The 15,536-nt window shown below is 51.9% G+C and overlaps 1 protein-coding gene across 2 annotated transcripts in view; it reads left to right on the top strand.

Annotated features, from left to right (window-relative positions):
• The window catches only part of Inpp5d (inositol polyphosphate-5-phosphatase D), a 109,047-nt gene that overhangs the window by 69,201 nt on the left and 24,310 nt on the right, over positions 1-15,536 (top strand). For both annotated transcript variants that reach the window (XM_076866101.2, XM_076866100.2), the window contains 5 exons: positions 7,349-7,455; positions 9,186-9,288; positions 11,124-11,320; positions 11,745-11,862; positions 15,052-15,148. In XM_076866101.2, the coding sequence (XP_076722216.2) occupies positions 7,349-7,455; positions 9,186-9,288; positions 11,124-11,320; positions 11,745-11,862; positions 15,052-15,148 (622 nt within the window). The remainder of the gene's footprint in view (positions 1-7,348; positions 7,456-9,185; positions 9,289-11,123; positions 11,321-11,744; positions 11,863-15,051; positions 15,149-15,536) is intronic.

The following is a 15,536-nucleotide window of genomic DNA, read 5'->3' as shown; positions in this document are numbered from 1 at the left end:
CCTGCCCCTAGAATCCCTCCCCTGGCCTCATGTCCCCTCCCCTGCATGCTCTGGCCTCTCCTTCTGAACCTGGGGAAGGAGCTCACACCTCATGTGGTGTGCCCTGCCTAGCGACAGTCTTGTGGCTGTGGCTGGGGTGACCACGCATCTATGTGTGTGACTCTGTCTTCTCTTCCCTGCAAACAGGCCAGTCTGACCCACCCTGTCACCTCATTGTGCCTACTGCAGGCACTGCATAGCCACTTAGCAGCTATGTGACCATGGGCATGTCACCTCCAAGCTATCTTAGCAGCTTTGGGACCTTGGCTCACCACTCTGGGTCTCAGTTTCCTCGTCTGTAAAATAGGCATGAGAAAGATGACCTAAGTAACACGGGACAGAGCCCAGCACCTAGGTGCCTCCCTGGGCCGGCTTCTGTCTTGGCCCCGGAGCTGTTTGGTTTTGTGTTTTGCACCATCAGGTCAACTCATCCATACAATGGGAACTATCCCTTGAGTGCTTGTGGAGAAACCACTGCAGGCAGGACAAGTGGGACCTCTGAGCGGGAACTTCTGTTCGGTGCATTGAGTGGCCAATAAATAAGCAAATGCATCAACACACTGTCAGCTGCTGATGAGTGCTGCCAAGAAAACAAGAGCATAACGGGTTAGGAATCAGCGAGGGAGATGGAGTAGCCAGCAGAGGGGGACAGGGCGGGCGCCTCTCAGCGAGGAGCGCAGGAGCTGAGAGGTTAGACAGGGGCTTGAGGGGAGGGTCCCAGATGGGAACAGCCTGTGTGGACTCAGGCAGCACAAGCAGGCCTTGAGGAAGGGCAGAAAGGGCTGGGGAGCCTCACCCGGGAGCTGCTGGGAGGCTGAGGCAGGAGGATCACGAGTTTGAGGCCAGCCTGGGGTGCTCAGAGGCAGAGAACTGGGGATGACAGCCTTGGGGTCATGGAAACAAGAAGTTTAGATGCTGTCGCAGATGTACAGGAAGTCTCTGGAAAACTTGGATCCAGAACAGAAGGACTAGACCTCAATGCCATTGCCTTCGTGCCACTGCAGGGGAAGGACGCTCCGGGGACAACAGTGGGTAACCGCCCTCCCTGGGGTCACTGTTTCCACGCAGCACTGGGACCTCGGTGTATTTAGGCAGGTGGAGTGTGGAAGAATGGGATGGAACAAACCCGTGGGAGCCAAGGGGAGGCCCTGGGAGGAGCTGAGCCAGGCCTGGGCCTTCAGATTCCCCTGTGTGTCCTGGTATGAGAAGGGCACCTGTCACATGAGGGTCTTATGACCTGCTTCAGGGAAGGTCAGAGAGCACTTTCTGCATCTGCTGTGTTTTGGGTTCCTTTCTTTAAAATACCCCTTATGTCAAGGTGTCATATTGGAGGTAGTGGGTCCTGAGCCCCATCACTAGCACACGGGGTGTGGGACGCCCAGGCAAGATTCCCAGCCCACCTGCTGGTGACCTTGGGCTGGTGTCCTCTCTGGGCCTCAGTTTGCTCCTCTGTCAAATGCGATGGTGGTTTTATTTTGGAGGGCTGCCGCCAGGCATGAAAGGTCAACACTGAAGCACATGGGGCCTGGCGACTGGGGCTGCTCAGTACAATTGGTCACTGTCACCACTGTCACCCTTCCACCAATCCTTCCAACGCAGCTGTGAGGCAGGCAGAATGGAGCAGTGGGTGTGCATGTGTGTATGGAGTGGGGGTAAATCAGGAAGAAAGTCCCTGCGCACTGGGTGACAAGCTGCCATACCTGCAGAACTAAGCCCCTGGCATCAGGGCAGGGCCCCTCTGTGCCGTGCCAAGTTGGACGTTGAGAAGCCGTGAGTTACTGGCGTTTGAGCACGCGGGCTGTGTGGAAAGCTGTCACCTTAGAATGGTGCTTCCCTCTTTCCTAGGAAGAGTAAGTTCAGGAGGCCGGTTGTACAGCAGGTGACTCCAGCTAATGACAGTAGTTTGAATTCTTGGAAATTGCTGAGGGACGAGATGTTAAGTGTTCTTGTAGCTGGGGGCAATCCAGTGACTTGGAGGCTGAGGCAGGGGGATTGCAAGTTCAAGGCCAGCCTCAGCAACTTACTGAGACTGTTTCCAAAAGTGATAAAGAGCTGGAGATGTGGCTCAGTGGTAAAGTACCTCTGAGTTCAATTCGCAGTACCCCCCACCAAAAAAAAAAGTGTTCTCATAATAATGGCAAGTATGAGCGGTGACAAATGTGTCGATGCGCTAGGTTTGCCTGTTCCACCCTGTGTATGCGCTCAGGACACCATGTGGTGTATCAATTTTAATTAAGCAGGGCTGGGCATGTAGCTCAGTGGTAGAAGGCTTGCCTGGCATGCCTGAGGCCCAGACTGGGGCAGGGGACTAAGTAACGGGGAGGGGGTGGGAAGGAGAAAACAGCACTGACACCCAGTGCCTGCCAGCCCTGACTCCGGGGCACACACCCAACTCTTGTCACCCCCCACCAGGCTGACGGAGCTGTAGTAGCTCTGTCATGACACCCGTTACATCAGAAGACAGCCACCTGTTCACAGTCTGTCCGCCCACCCATCCCCCCCGAAGGACAGCAAGGTCTTTGCCTTATGCCCCGGCCTGGCTGCATGCTCAGGGACTCATCTTATTCCCCATAAGTCCCAGCTCCCCTCAAATGTGGGCTCCACCAAGCTGGGGTGTGGGTCTCTTGTTCACCACTAAAACCCAGAACTGTGCTGAGCCCAGAGTAGTGGTCAGTGCAGGAATGAATTTCCCAGCGTATTGGTGAATACACGATGAGCAGCTGAAGTCAGGCAGCGCCCTCGGCCTGCGTTTAGGCAGCCTCTTCATAGCTGAGAGGCAGTGTGCCTCACGGCTGAGGCCTTTGGTAAGCTGGGTGCTCATCCCAGAGCCAGGACTTGGTCATACTGTGATCTTGGGAAAGCAGCTTGACTCTGGAACCTCCATGTTCCTCTCTGCAAAACAGGGCTTCCTGCGAGTGGCTGTGAGATGAGTGGGTGAGGCCTGTCTGTAGCCCAGAGCCTGGCTCACAGTTTCCAAGTTTGGCTGTTAGCATGAAGCTCTGTGGCTGCAGGCTTTGGTCACCATGTACAATGATATCTTTGGCATTATGGTCTTTAAACATAGGAAAAGACTGTTGCTCTATGACAAAATTGTAATGCGTTCACTTTCTGAGCACCTGCTCCATGCCAGGTGTGGGTACCAGGTGGGGTCCTAGCTGTCAGGGAGGTTGCATTCAGCAGGAGGAGTAAAGGAGAAACCAGCAAACACAGACATGCTCGTGTGAACCAGGAACATGCCTCAGAGCAATAGCTCTAGGCTGGGAATTCAAATAGGAAGACAGGACAGTCACGGGACAGTCGGGAGCAAAAGCCTCCCTCAGTGTGTCTCGGAATGAGATCTGAGCATGGGCATGTTGACAGTCATGCCCAGAAGGAGGCCAGGCAGGGTGCCTAGGTGGGAGCAAGGCTGGCAGGGAAGGCTGGCTGCCCGAGCACGGAGGAGGCAGAGGCTGGGTGGGTCCAGCTGGTGCGGCTCGCTGAGCGCTGAGCTGCCACGAGGTTTTAAGCAGGGGATGCCATGATCCCACTGTAACAGGTCACTGGCTGCTGTGCTGAGCATCAATTGTGAGGGGGAAGGAAGAGTGGGGACAGAAAGACCAATTTAAGAGGTCATGACAGTAGTCAGGCAGGAGATAGTGGCTTGAAATGAGGAGAGGTAAACGGTCTGGTTTGAAGGAAGAAGGAGGAATGGCGGCCCGAGGAGCGCAGAAGAGCTCGCTTTACTAACCCCATGTGAGGAAAGGGAGCCACTTACTGACCCTGGTCAAATAAGAATCCCATCAAGGAGGTTGTCACGCCCTGGCAGCAGCCGCAGCGTCCTGGAAACAGATGTTCAAGAAAACCAGCAATTCAGAGGGAAGGAGGTGCCGCCTGAGAGTAGCCGAACTGGAAAACTGCAGGGCATCCGGGTCGCAGGGGAGGGAATCGTAGCGTGGGACACATCCTGCTGCCACTGGCAAGGCCCATGGGATTCCCGAGCACAGAACACACCCGTGTCACCCACAGTTTCCATCTGGTGACACTCCTAGCTTATGGAGCATGTGTCCACTATGGTCATTTCCCTTCCAGAAGCCAATACTCAGAGGCACAAAGGGAAGGGGAAGAGGTGAGAACTAGGAAATCTTTGTAAGTGGGAAGCAGAGATAACGGCAGCCAACTTAGAGAACCGAGCAGCTAAGCATGAAGCACGAGGGGAGGAGAATGGAGGCACCACGGCTCATCCAGGGGCCACCCACGGGCTGGGAACTGAGAGCACCGGGGGCCCTGGGAGCGGGGTGAAGAGCCCCATGGAAACCCGTCAGAGAGCCGCAGCCCCGAGCTGTCTCCACTGCACACAGCCAGAGGTTCCCTGGCTCGTTTGTCAGGAGATGGGTATTCCCTCTCCAGAGGAGGTAAAGGCCTGGGGGCCGCTGGACCTGGTGAGGGTAAGAGACCCTACTGAAAGCAAAGGACCAGTGATGATAGTGACAGTGGCTTTCCAAGTGCTGAGAGCTCGGCCTTCTTTCCTGAAGGATGCCAGCAGGCCCAGGCAGGAGGCCGGAAGCATCTTTTCTGGATGATGTGACCACCCAGGGGAGAAGCCCTGCTCGAAGGACCCCCACACCACTGATACAACCCCGCCTGTCAAGGGTCACTACAGCAACCTTCATGCCCAATCGTGGGGCTTTCTTAAATAGTTGTATTTTGGATAATCTATGAGCTAGAATACCATAAAAGTTTTAAAACTGTGCTGCAGAAGTATTTTACTGGTAAGCAGAGATACACAACATGTAGTTCAAGGATGGAAAGCTCTTGAAATACTGGAAAGGTCTAGTCCAAGGTCAGCTAGTGGTATAGGGATGTTTTTGCTTTAAACTTCAGCTTGTTTGTGTTTGCTGCTTTTTCACCAATGAGAATAGATAGTTTATGTAATGAAAGAAAATAATTAAAAAGAAAAGAGCACAGGAGGGCTGTCAATTCTTTCCACTTATTTTTCCTGGGTCCACCGTGAACACAAGGCAGACCCACCCTCCCTTAGGTTGCAATCAGTAGAGCGGCTGACTTTAAATGAGAGTATACACAATTTCCAGTTGTCCCACATGACATGACTGATGTTTACCTGCTTCAGTTCTACAAAGCCGGCAATTTTATGTGATTCAACTTCATAATTGCAAATCTTGGTGAGTCCCCTCTGAAGACAGCAGCTCACAAAAATGTAATGATGGCTGTCTTTATTAAGATCTGCCTTTTAGCTGGGATGGCTCAAGATTCTATGTCTCCATTTATCACTGTCTTTTTGTCGGGGGAAGGGAGGGGAATACTGGGGATTGAACTCAGGGGCACTCGACCACTGAGCCACATCCCCAGCCCTATTTTGTATTTTATTAGAGACAGGGTCTCACTGAGTTGCTTAGCCCCTCACTTTTGCTGAGACTGGCTTTGAACTTGCGATCCTCCTGTCTCAGACTCCCAGGCCGCTGGAATTACAGAGATGCGCCACCACGCCTGGCCATTTATCACTGTCTTAATCCTTCTGATCTTTCAATCTTTAAGGGAAACCTCAAGTAAAAAACAGTGGGACACGAAGACAGAAATAAAGGGAAAAACAAAAACTCTTGGAGGAAATAAATTATACAGATTTAAAAGAATTTAGAGTGCTATCTAAAAAAGGGAACAGGGGGAGAACAATATAAAAATGAAAGGAGGAGAAGAGCGAGTGGAAGAAGGACGACTCTGGGAAAGGAAAAACGACAAAAATGTAGAAAATAAAACTTGATGGGAGGGTGGGAGGTAAAATGAAGGGAATTGCCTGAAAGCAGAACAGTCGGGCAGAGCGTTGGAAGACAGCAGAGGTGAAATGCTTACGGAGGCCCAAGGCCACATGAGGAAGCCCTGGAGGAAGAGCCCCGGGAAAGATCAAGTGCAAACCAGACTGTTGGGAGTCCTCAGATCACCCCCAGGTTCAGTGATGCAGGAGGAGAAACCAGGAGACCACTGGGCGTGGGAGCGCACTCACAGCTGGGCCTTAGTGCATGGAAAGGACTCCGCAGAATCAACAGAAGAGGCACTGGGCAAGAGCTGAAGGGAACCAGGACACAGTTCCTGCCCATCAGCCGAGAGAGCACACATGAAGTGTCCACCAGGATGGCCTTTAGATCCTCAGCATCAGGGTTTTTAACTGGGGCTGGTCGTGGAAGTACCCTCTCCTGGCGGGATCCCTCTTGACATCTAAGGTCCAGACTCCAACAAAAGGCCACCCTCACTAGCAAGCTCCAGGACAGCAGTCGCAGGCCCACTGCGCCGATTCTTTTCTGCACAAAGGTGAATCAGAACAGCTGTTTCTCCTTGGTAATGCTGCAAACTGGAGGTGTGGGAGCAAGTCTCCAGAGTCAAGAACGGTTTCAAATTTGGAATCAGTTAAATGGGAGGGTAGAGTTTTCAGACACAGGAGGACTCCAAAAATGTATTAGTTGCTCATTCTTCCTTTCTTGGAAAGGTACTAGGGACATTACTGTACCAAAATGAAGGAGTAAGCCAAGACTTGGGATCCAAGAAACAAGATCCAGTGAGACAGAACTGGGTAGGTTGCTGGATGACACAGGTGTTGGCCCCGAGCTCCACCATCAGGCCTAGAAATGGCACCCAGAGAGGCTCTGGGAAAGTTTCCCAAGGACAAAGGATGATGAAAGAGCTTGGTCACAAGGAAGGAGTTATAGACTTGTGGGGAGTTGGGACCAATGAGAACCCAAGGCAGGGGGCTGGGGGGTGGCTCAGTGATGGGGCGCCTGCCTAGGCCCTGGTTTGATCCTCAGCACCACATAAAAAATAAATAAAACAGAGATATTGTGTCCATCTACAACTAAAAGGTTTAAAAAAAAAAAGAAGGAAGGAAAGAGCCGTGCACGGTGGCACACATCTGTAACCCTAGTGACTTGGGTTGCTGAGTCAGGAGGATGGAGATTTCAAGATCAACCTCAATAACTTAGGGAGGACTTATGCAACTTAGCAAGGCCCTGTCTCAAAATATAAAAAGGCCTGGGAACAGTGTTGAGTGGTCAAGCATCCCTGGGTTTGCTCCCCAGTCCAAAGAAAAAAAAAAGTAAATTAAATTTATAGGTAAATTAAAAGCAAAAGAAGGAAGGGGAAGGGGAAGCAGGAAGGCAGAGCATCTAGGAGCAGCAGGATCTGGAGACCAGACAGAGACTTAGGGCTCAGCCTGAGGACAGGAGGGTCATAGGAGTTGATGGTCTGGAGTCTGGACCTGGTGGAGACTGGGACGTATTGGCTGAATATGTGGATGAACAAGGAATTAACTTCCATTTTTCTTAAGTCCTGCAGCTCATCAAGTCACAGAAATTCCTGAATAAGTTGGTGATTTTGGTGGAAACGGAGAAGGAGAAGATCCTGCGGAAGGAATATGTTTTTGCTGACTCCAAAGTAAGTGACAGCAAATCTTCAAGAGGGCCTGAGAGGAGGGTGAGGGGACCCCTGTCTATTGAAGATGGTAATGGGCCCGGGAGTGTACACCGGTAGCTCACTTCTCAGCAACCCACTTCACGCCTGGGGAAGCCAAGGCCTGTTCTGCGTCAGCCGTGGTGTGTGCAGTCACGCTCTGGCTGCCCCAGGAGCGCCTGTGCCACCTTGCCAGGCTGCATCCCTTCAGGCATATCCTTCATCACGTGCTCCTTGCCCAGCCCTGGGCCTGGCTGGGAGGCTTTTAGCTTCTCTGGGCTGTACTTGAGAGTGCTTGGGGGGACCTGGATTTAATTCTGAGTTCTATCTAGTGGCCCCCTCTAGGAAACTTGTTTCTGCACTTTGCCCCACTCAGAGTAAGTAAGATGCTCCTGCCAGGACTGGCTCCTAGAGGAAACGGTGCTGTGTGGGCCAGTGGGAAGCCAAGGGCAGGTCACCCTGCAGCCAGAGGCAGGCTTCTCTGCCACCTGAGCACTTACCTTAGAAGTCTCAATCAGGAACTGAGACCCATCAAGCCCCACTGTTCAATCCCCTCTGTCCAGTCTGGAGGAGGCTGTTGGGCCACAGAGCAGTAAGGACATCTATCACAGAGGTGCTGGATGACCCACATGCCACAGAAGGTCATGTAGGGTCAGTCAGCACCTACATTGAAAAATAGGGTGCATGAGCCAGTAGTGGGAGGTGGAAAGACTACTGGAAGGACAGTATTCTGGGCACAGGGGTATAGGTCCAAAACCAGTTCATTCTGCCCCAGTTTTGCAAGCTCAGAAGGATTGAGACATGGAATCTTGAGCCATCCCAGCTAAAGGCAGGTCTCCATAAAGACAGCCATCATTACATCTTTGTGAGCTGCTGTCTTCAGAGGGGACTCACCAAGATTTGCAATTATGAAGTTGAATCACATAAATTGCTAGCTTTGTAGAACTGAAGTAGGTAAACATCAGTCATGTCATGTGGGACAACTGGAAATTGTGTATACTCTCATTTAAAGTCAGCCGCTCTACTGATTGCAACCAAAGGGAGGGTGGGTCTGCCTTGTGTTCACGGTGGACCCAGGAAAAATAAGTGGAAAGAATTGACAGCCCTCCTGTGCTCTTTTCTTTTTAATTATTTTCTTTCATTACATAAATAATCTATTCTCATTGGTGAAAAATTAACAAACACCAAAAAGCTAAAGTTTAAAGCAAAAACATCCCTATACCACTAGCTGACCTTGGATGCTTTGATTCAACCCATACATTTGTATTTTTAAAAAAACAAAATACAGGGATGCAATCTATACTGGTTTGCATCAAGTAGCTTTCCATACTAGCTACAGATTATGGCATCTCTCCTTATTGGTTAAGTACTTCTACACCGTAATTACTTGACCAGATTCTAGTTTATGGATGAACAGATCCCCCATGATAGGACATGAAGGTTGTTTCTGAGCTTGTCTGGTTTGCAACATGTGCTGCAGAGCCACGGAGGGCTGGCTCTTTGGGCGGTTCTAGGATTTCTCTAGAGTCAGGTCCTCCAGTGGAATGGCTGGGTCAGAGAACACTCGCTGACTCGGGATGTGTATTCCCAGGTTGCCGTTGGGCCAGTGCAGAATGACTTACACTCCCCCCAGTTTTCTTGGCTGAGTCCTTTGCAAAGTGTGATATGCAGGGAGGCAGAGGTCTTGCTCAGTCTGTCCGCCCTTTCATCCCCAGAAGAGAGAAGGCTTCTGCCAGCTCCTGCAGCAGATGAAGAACAAGCACTCGGAGCAGCCGGAGCCCGACATGATCACCATCTTCATCGGCACCTGGAACATGGGTGGGTCCCTGTGCCCCTCCCTCCTGTCCCGTCTCCTTTGGTTTTGCTTTTCCTGCAGTTGAGGGACACCCCCAACTCTCCTGCCTTCTTGCCCCAGCCCAGCCTCCTTTCTGAGGAATTCTACTCCTTGCCCAGGGGGAAGAGCAAGAAAAAGGAGCTCTGGGTAATTGCACCCCGGAGCAGCAGGGTGGGCTTTGGAAGAAAGAATCTGAGTATCTAGGTGGAGGGGCCCACGGGAGCACCCTGCCAGCATTTGGTAGCTTGCCTAGGGGACCCAGGCCTGGGAGAAAGAAGTCCATTCCTGATTTATCCAGAGAGAGATCAGTAGGTATGGAGGTAGGTAAGTGGACAGACAGGTAGGTAGGTAGGTAGGTAGACAGGTGGATGAATAGAGTGATAGAGAGATGCCCAGTTAAATTTGAATTTCATAGGAACAACAAGTAAATTTTTAGTATAAGTGTTTGGCATAAGTTAAATGTATACTATAAAATTTTTCTAAAGAATGTTGACATAAGTACTCAGCTAGAAATCAATTAGTAAGTAGAAGATGTCCATTTAAATCTGAATCTCAGATCAATAGCTGTTGCTTATTCTAAAAACCTCCCATTTTTCTGCCTTTGTCCTGGTTGGAGTCAGGCCCCCCCAGTACCTGGACCAGTATGTAGTCACCTGGCAGAATCCTGGAGGAAAGCTTGAGCACCCTTTAGAAAGGCGGGGGCTGCTTGGAATTGAGAGGGCAGTGGGGAGGGGCCAGGATTCCAAAAGATAGGTGGGAGATTCTGGGTCTCCGCGTCCAGGATGGGCTCCTGACCCCAGGTCTGCAGAGCATTAGCCTTCCCTGTGACTTTTGACCCCTGAGCTTGCCAGGTCAAGCCCACATGATTTGGGGGTCAAAGGAGAGACCTGGCCAGGGCCTTGGGGCCCCACATCTTCCGTTTTTAGTATCTTATTGTCCGCCTGGCTCTCCTGCACTCGCCCAGGGCTTCATGCATGTGGCCCGGGGCACTTTCCATTTTTCCCTTCATCAGCAGAGATTTCTTTTGGTTGGACACAGTCAGTGTCCCATTGCACACTGGAAGGGTGGCAGGGTCCCCATAGGGTGACCCACCAGCCCAGCATTCATGCACCAGCTGGGAGCCCCCAGGAAGCAGAATTCAGCCAATACTGTTATTCCGCTTCTTGGGTTTCTTGGCCCTTGTGAGCCAAGAAGCTACCTCTGAAAAAGGAAAACGTTCACTCATCCTCCTGGGGCATCCTTGTTCTTGCTGTTTCATCTCATTTTTTTTTTTTCTTTTCTTTTTTAAAATTTTTTTATTGTGAGAACAGGTTCTAAGTTGCTTAGGGCTTTGCTAAATTGAGGCTGACTTTGAACTTGCAGTTGCCCTGCCTCAACCTCCCAAGCCACTGGGATGACAGGCATGCGGCACCGTGCTGGACTTTCCTCTCCTTTTTGGAAATGGAAATGGAGGGGGCTTGCTTGCTCTCCCTGTTCTCTGGTGAACACCTGCTCATCTCAGCTCTCGACTGAGACCTCCTTTGGTGGACGCTAGGAGCCGCCAACCTAAACACCTCAGCTCACCTGGCAGATTCACCAGTAGAATGCCAATTCCTGAGGGACAGGACAGGTCCTAATGCATAAAGAGCTCTGACCCCTGACTGACTCCTGGGTGATGTTGGTGCTTAGTTTTTCATCAAAAGCATTTGCTGGAGTGGTTTTGCCTGATGATGTGACCTACCCTTATGTCCCCCATGATTCTTCTGCTGTTTTGATCCCCTTGCTGCTGTTGATCTGGTGGTGCCTTCAACTCACTTGGTGTTGGGTTTTGCTGTTGAAGGTAACGCCCCCCCTCCCAAGAAGATCACGTCCTGGTTTCTCTCCAAGGGGCAGGGAAAGACGCGGGATGACTCAGCTGACTACATCCCTCATGACATCTACGTGATCGGCACCCAGGAGGACCCCCTGGGAGAGAAGGAGTGGCTGGAGATACTCAGACACTCCCTGCAAGAGGTCACCAGCATGACTTTTAAAACGGTGAGCAGTGGCCACACCCAGTGGTGCTCGAGGACAGTGGGCTTTGCCTCCAGGGAGCAGCTCAAGCACAATAGGCTGGAGCTGCCAGCTCTCCCCCTCCACGGAGCCCCCTCTTCCTTAGCCACAGAGATGGACCTGAAGGCTGTACTCAGATTGATGGGGTCAGTGGGCTATTGCTGAAAATCACTAAGCCCTCCTCCTTCCCAGCCCCTGCTTGTAGGAGATAATCTTGGAAATGTTGTCAGCCCCAGGTGTCACCTTAAGATGCTTTGCCTCATGGTGGGGCATCGGGAGGAGTGCCCTGAAGGTTAGGGGGTGCAGACAGGGCACGCCATTCCCTGTGCTCTGGGGCCAGGGCTGGGCCATTCCCTGTGCTCTGGGTTCAAATACTATACCAAGTGTTGCAACGCTGTCCTCCCACCAGGTCGCTATCCACACGCTCTGGAACATCCGCATTGTGGTGTTGGCCAAGCCAGAGCACGAGAACCGGATCAGCCACATCTGCACTGACAATGTGAAGACTGGCATCGCGAACACCCTAGGTAAGCAGGGCAGGCACCGGTCCTCCCAGCACACTCTGCTCTGTCCTTCTCATGGAGCCACCTGGGATATATCTAGATTAAACCCTGGGTCTCCTCCTGGGTAAACCCAGGTGGTCGGTCTCCCTAGCCAAAACTCACGTGAGATCTACACCGGCTCTGGGGATTTGGCTAAAAAGTGGGTTTTGACTCAGTAAGTCTTGAGTGGATCCTAAGACTCCATGTCTAGCAATCCCCAGGTGACCTCAGTGCTGCCAGCTGGTCCATGGGCGCCACTTTGTGCAGCAAGAACCTAGAATAGGGGTCACTGGCACGCTTGTGCTGGACAGGGCTGGATAGTGACTGTCACAGGCTTCACGGACCACATGCTCATCTCTGCCATTGCCACCAGTGAGCTGCCATAGGCCACACAAAACGTGAACGAGGTGGCTGTGATTGGTGCCACTTTCTTCATAAACGAGGCGGGGGTTGACCACAGGCTGGTGCCTCTCCTGGATCCCCGTTCACCCAGGTTGGAGCTGGAGTCCAGCTCTGAGCCTGTGAGCCCCAGTCACAGCACTGCAGAGAGCTGAGAGAGAGACCAAGCGTGGGAGCGTGTATGTGCATGCTCATGTGCATGTGCTTCTGTGTGTGTGTGTGTGGCTAGGGGTGTGTAAGCCTGTGGGGGCGTGGCTCAGGATGTGTGCTTGTGTCTGTAAGTCTGTGAGTGTGCCACCCTGTGTCTGTTAGTCTGTGCTTGTGAGTGTTGATCTATGATGTGAGCGTGTGGGGGTGGGTAGGTGCACACAGGCCAGGGTGGAGTCGGAGGTTAGGCCATTGGGTTTTGGTGGCTGGAGCTGGGGACAGAACAGAGTCCCAGAGGAGACAGGAAATGGAAGGATTGTTGCAATCCCATGTGAAAAACTCGGCTTTTTGCTGGCAAACCTCAAACTGCCCCGCCACACCCACTCATCTGTCCTTCCTTCCTGCCTCAGTGGTGGTGGGGACAGCACCGGCTGTGCCCTGGTCTGAGCCCAGCCCTTTAGCTGCCCGGGAACTTCCCCTTGTCTGGAGTCCGTCCCGCCCTGGCTACTTGCCTTCCTTGCCACCCCCACCCACACAGCAAAGTTCATTGAAACCTCACATTGCAAAACATACCCTGCCTCAGCCAAGCCCAGCTCCGGTCACCCATCGTCCTCAGGGCAGCGAAGGCCTTCTGAGGGTGGACCCCACACAAGGCCACAGGCCAGAAGCTTTACCCGCATGATCTGACTGAACAGCAGTGCCCTGTGGGGAGGCACTGTTAACGTCCCAGATGAAGAGACAGGCCATGTGGGTGTGTCCTAATTTGGCCAAGGCCCAGGGACAAAAAATGGTGGTGGTGTTCAAACCCAGATGTGGATCTTTAGACCCAACTGCCAGAAGGGGAGGGAGCTGGAGAGGAGGCCTGGGAGAGAAGGGCCCAGCAGGCCCAGCAGCACTCTGCACAGGGCAGAGTGAGTCCCGGAGCAGGATGCCAGAGCTGGAGCAGGATGCCAGAGCTGGCCCGGGCTTGGGCGCACTGATGACACACCCCCCAGCTGCAGGTTCCTCCTCTGGAACCCGGGAAGCTGAGTCAGGTCTAGGTTCTAAATGTCCCAGTAGCCGCATTAAAAATAAAAAGGAGGTCTGGGCTTGTGGCCAGGCAGTAGAGCGCTCGCCTCGCACGTGAGAGACCCTGGGTTCCATCCACATAAAAATAAATAAGTGAAATAAAGGTATTGTGTCCGACTACAACTAAAAAGTAAATATTAAAAAAAAAAAAAAATTTAAAGGAAATAGTTGGAATTAGTTTTAAGAACAGATTTTGGTGAACCTCACACATCCAAAAAGTTATTATTTCAATAGGTGTTCATTACACATCTAGCTGTTTTTCTTACCTCGGGCACATGAGGGTTTTACACTTAGAGCCCCTGTCATTTGGGATCCAGTGTGTTCCAAGTGCTCAGGCCATGTGTGGCTGTGGCTCTTGGGTTGATCAGAGCAGGTTCCCCAGCTCCAGCCTGGCTCAGGCTGGAAGACGGGCTGTCTGTGAAGGCCAGCTGTGATATTATGGGAGCCTCTGTCACAGCCACTCAGCACTGGGAACCCTGAAGGCAGCTGCACGCAGGTGATACCTAGATGAAGGGGCAGAGCTGCGTGCTGATAGAACATTATTTGTAAATGCTAAAATCAGAATTTCATGTCTTAGCCGAGTGCAGTAGCACAAACCTATAATCCCAATGGCTCGGGAAATTGAGGCAGGAGGATCTCGAGTTCAAACCCAGCCTCAGAAACTTAGCAGGCCTTAAGTAACTCAGTGAGACCCTGTCTCTAAATAAAATATTTTTAAAAGGGCTGAGGATGTGTCTCAATGTTTAAGTACCTCTGGGTTTAATCCTCCATATCAATATATATCTTAATGTGTTATGAAGGTTTATTTTTCTTTTGAAATTTTTTTCCCCTGAACCATTTAAAAAAGTAAACATTGACTTAGAGGGCTTGTCAGGCACACATATCTGGGCCCCAGAACTTCAGCTTTGGTAGCGATTTGGTGTTTTCCCTTCTATCAAGTTTCCAGGTGCTGCTGCCACTGGTGCAGGGAGCATACCTTGAGAACTGCTCGTCTAGAACAGACCTGCCAGTGAGGGCCTTTGGTCTCCCTGCAGCCCTGAGTTAGCCAGGTGGGGGGTCAGTCCACCCAGCTGGGCCACTTCCTCCCAAATCCTCTTCCAAGTCCTCTGCCTGCCCTTTTTTTTTTGGTGTTCTGGGGCATCTACCACTGAGCCCCAGCCCCAGCCCTAGCTTTGTATTTTATTTAGACACAGGGCTCACTGAGTTGCTTAGGGCCTCACTTTTTGTTTTGCTGAGGCTGGCTTTGAACTCACAATCCTGCCTCAGCCTCCCGAGAAGCTGGGATTACAAGCGTGCCACCACCCTTAGCCTCTGCCTGTTTTTGATGGTCCTTGCCTGCCTGGCACAGTGGCTACTGATGTGCCTGCCAGCTTCCTTCCTCTGCCCTGCTGAGGAGCCCAGGGCTGTTGGTCCTCACTGTCACTATGACGTCTCCTGGCCCATGGGACCTGCTTGCTCTCTCTTCCCTGCTTCTCTTGCTCTTTCTCAGTGCCATCTCCTTACCCCTTGACGAGTTTCCTATTTGACTTCTCTGACTCTCCTGCTCTTCCCTCCCTTTAGGGAACAAGGGAGCCGTGGGGGTGTCATTCATGTTCAATGGAACTTCGCTGGGCTTCGTTAATAGCCACTTGACTTCTGGAAGTGAAAAGAAACTCAGGTAATGGGGCGCGTCCCCCAGAAGCCTGTGTCTGGGTTACTTATCCAGGCAGCCCTCACCCCTGAACCCCTGACAACCTCTTCAGTGCCCGTCCAGGACCATCTGGGCATCTACCAGCCTTTAAGGGCCTCCCATGGTCTCAGTAGAAGCAACTGCAGTCCGGTAGGGCCCTCAGGTGTGGATGACTCTTGTCTGGAGGACAAAAGTGACATTAATGTCATTAAGCTCGTCGATACCTAGCCAACACTCCCATGTCCACGGGGAGACCTTGTAGATCAAGGCCTGGTTTGCCTATTGGTGGCCAGTCACGGATGGCCGTCTAGAACACCCCTCTGCTGAGCACATTCCACTGCTGCGGCTCTGGTCCTCTGTTCCCAGCTTGGTCTCA

Source organism: Callospermophilus lateralis, chromosome 9 (genome assembly GCF_048772815.1).
Source record: "Callospermophilus lateralis isolate mCalLat2 chromosome 9, mCalLat2.hap1, whole genome shotgun sequence".
In the NCBI taxonomy this organism is placed as follows: Eukaryota; Metazoa; Chordata; class Mammalia; order Rodentia; family Sciuridae; genus Callospermophilus; species Callospermophilus lateralis.
Note: the sequence above shows the minus strand (reverse complement) of the source record. Positions and strands in the feature narration are given on the sequence as shown.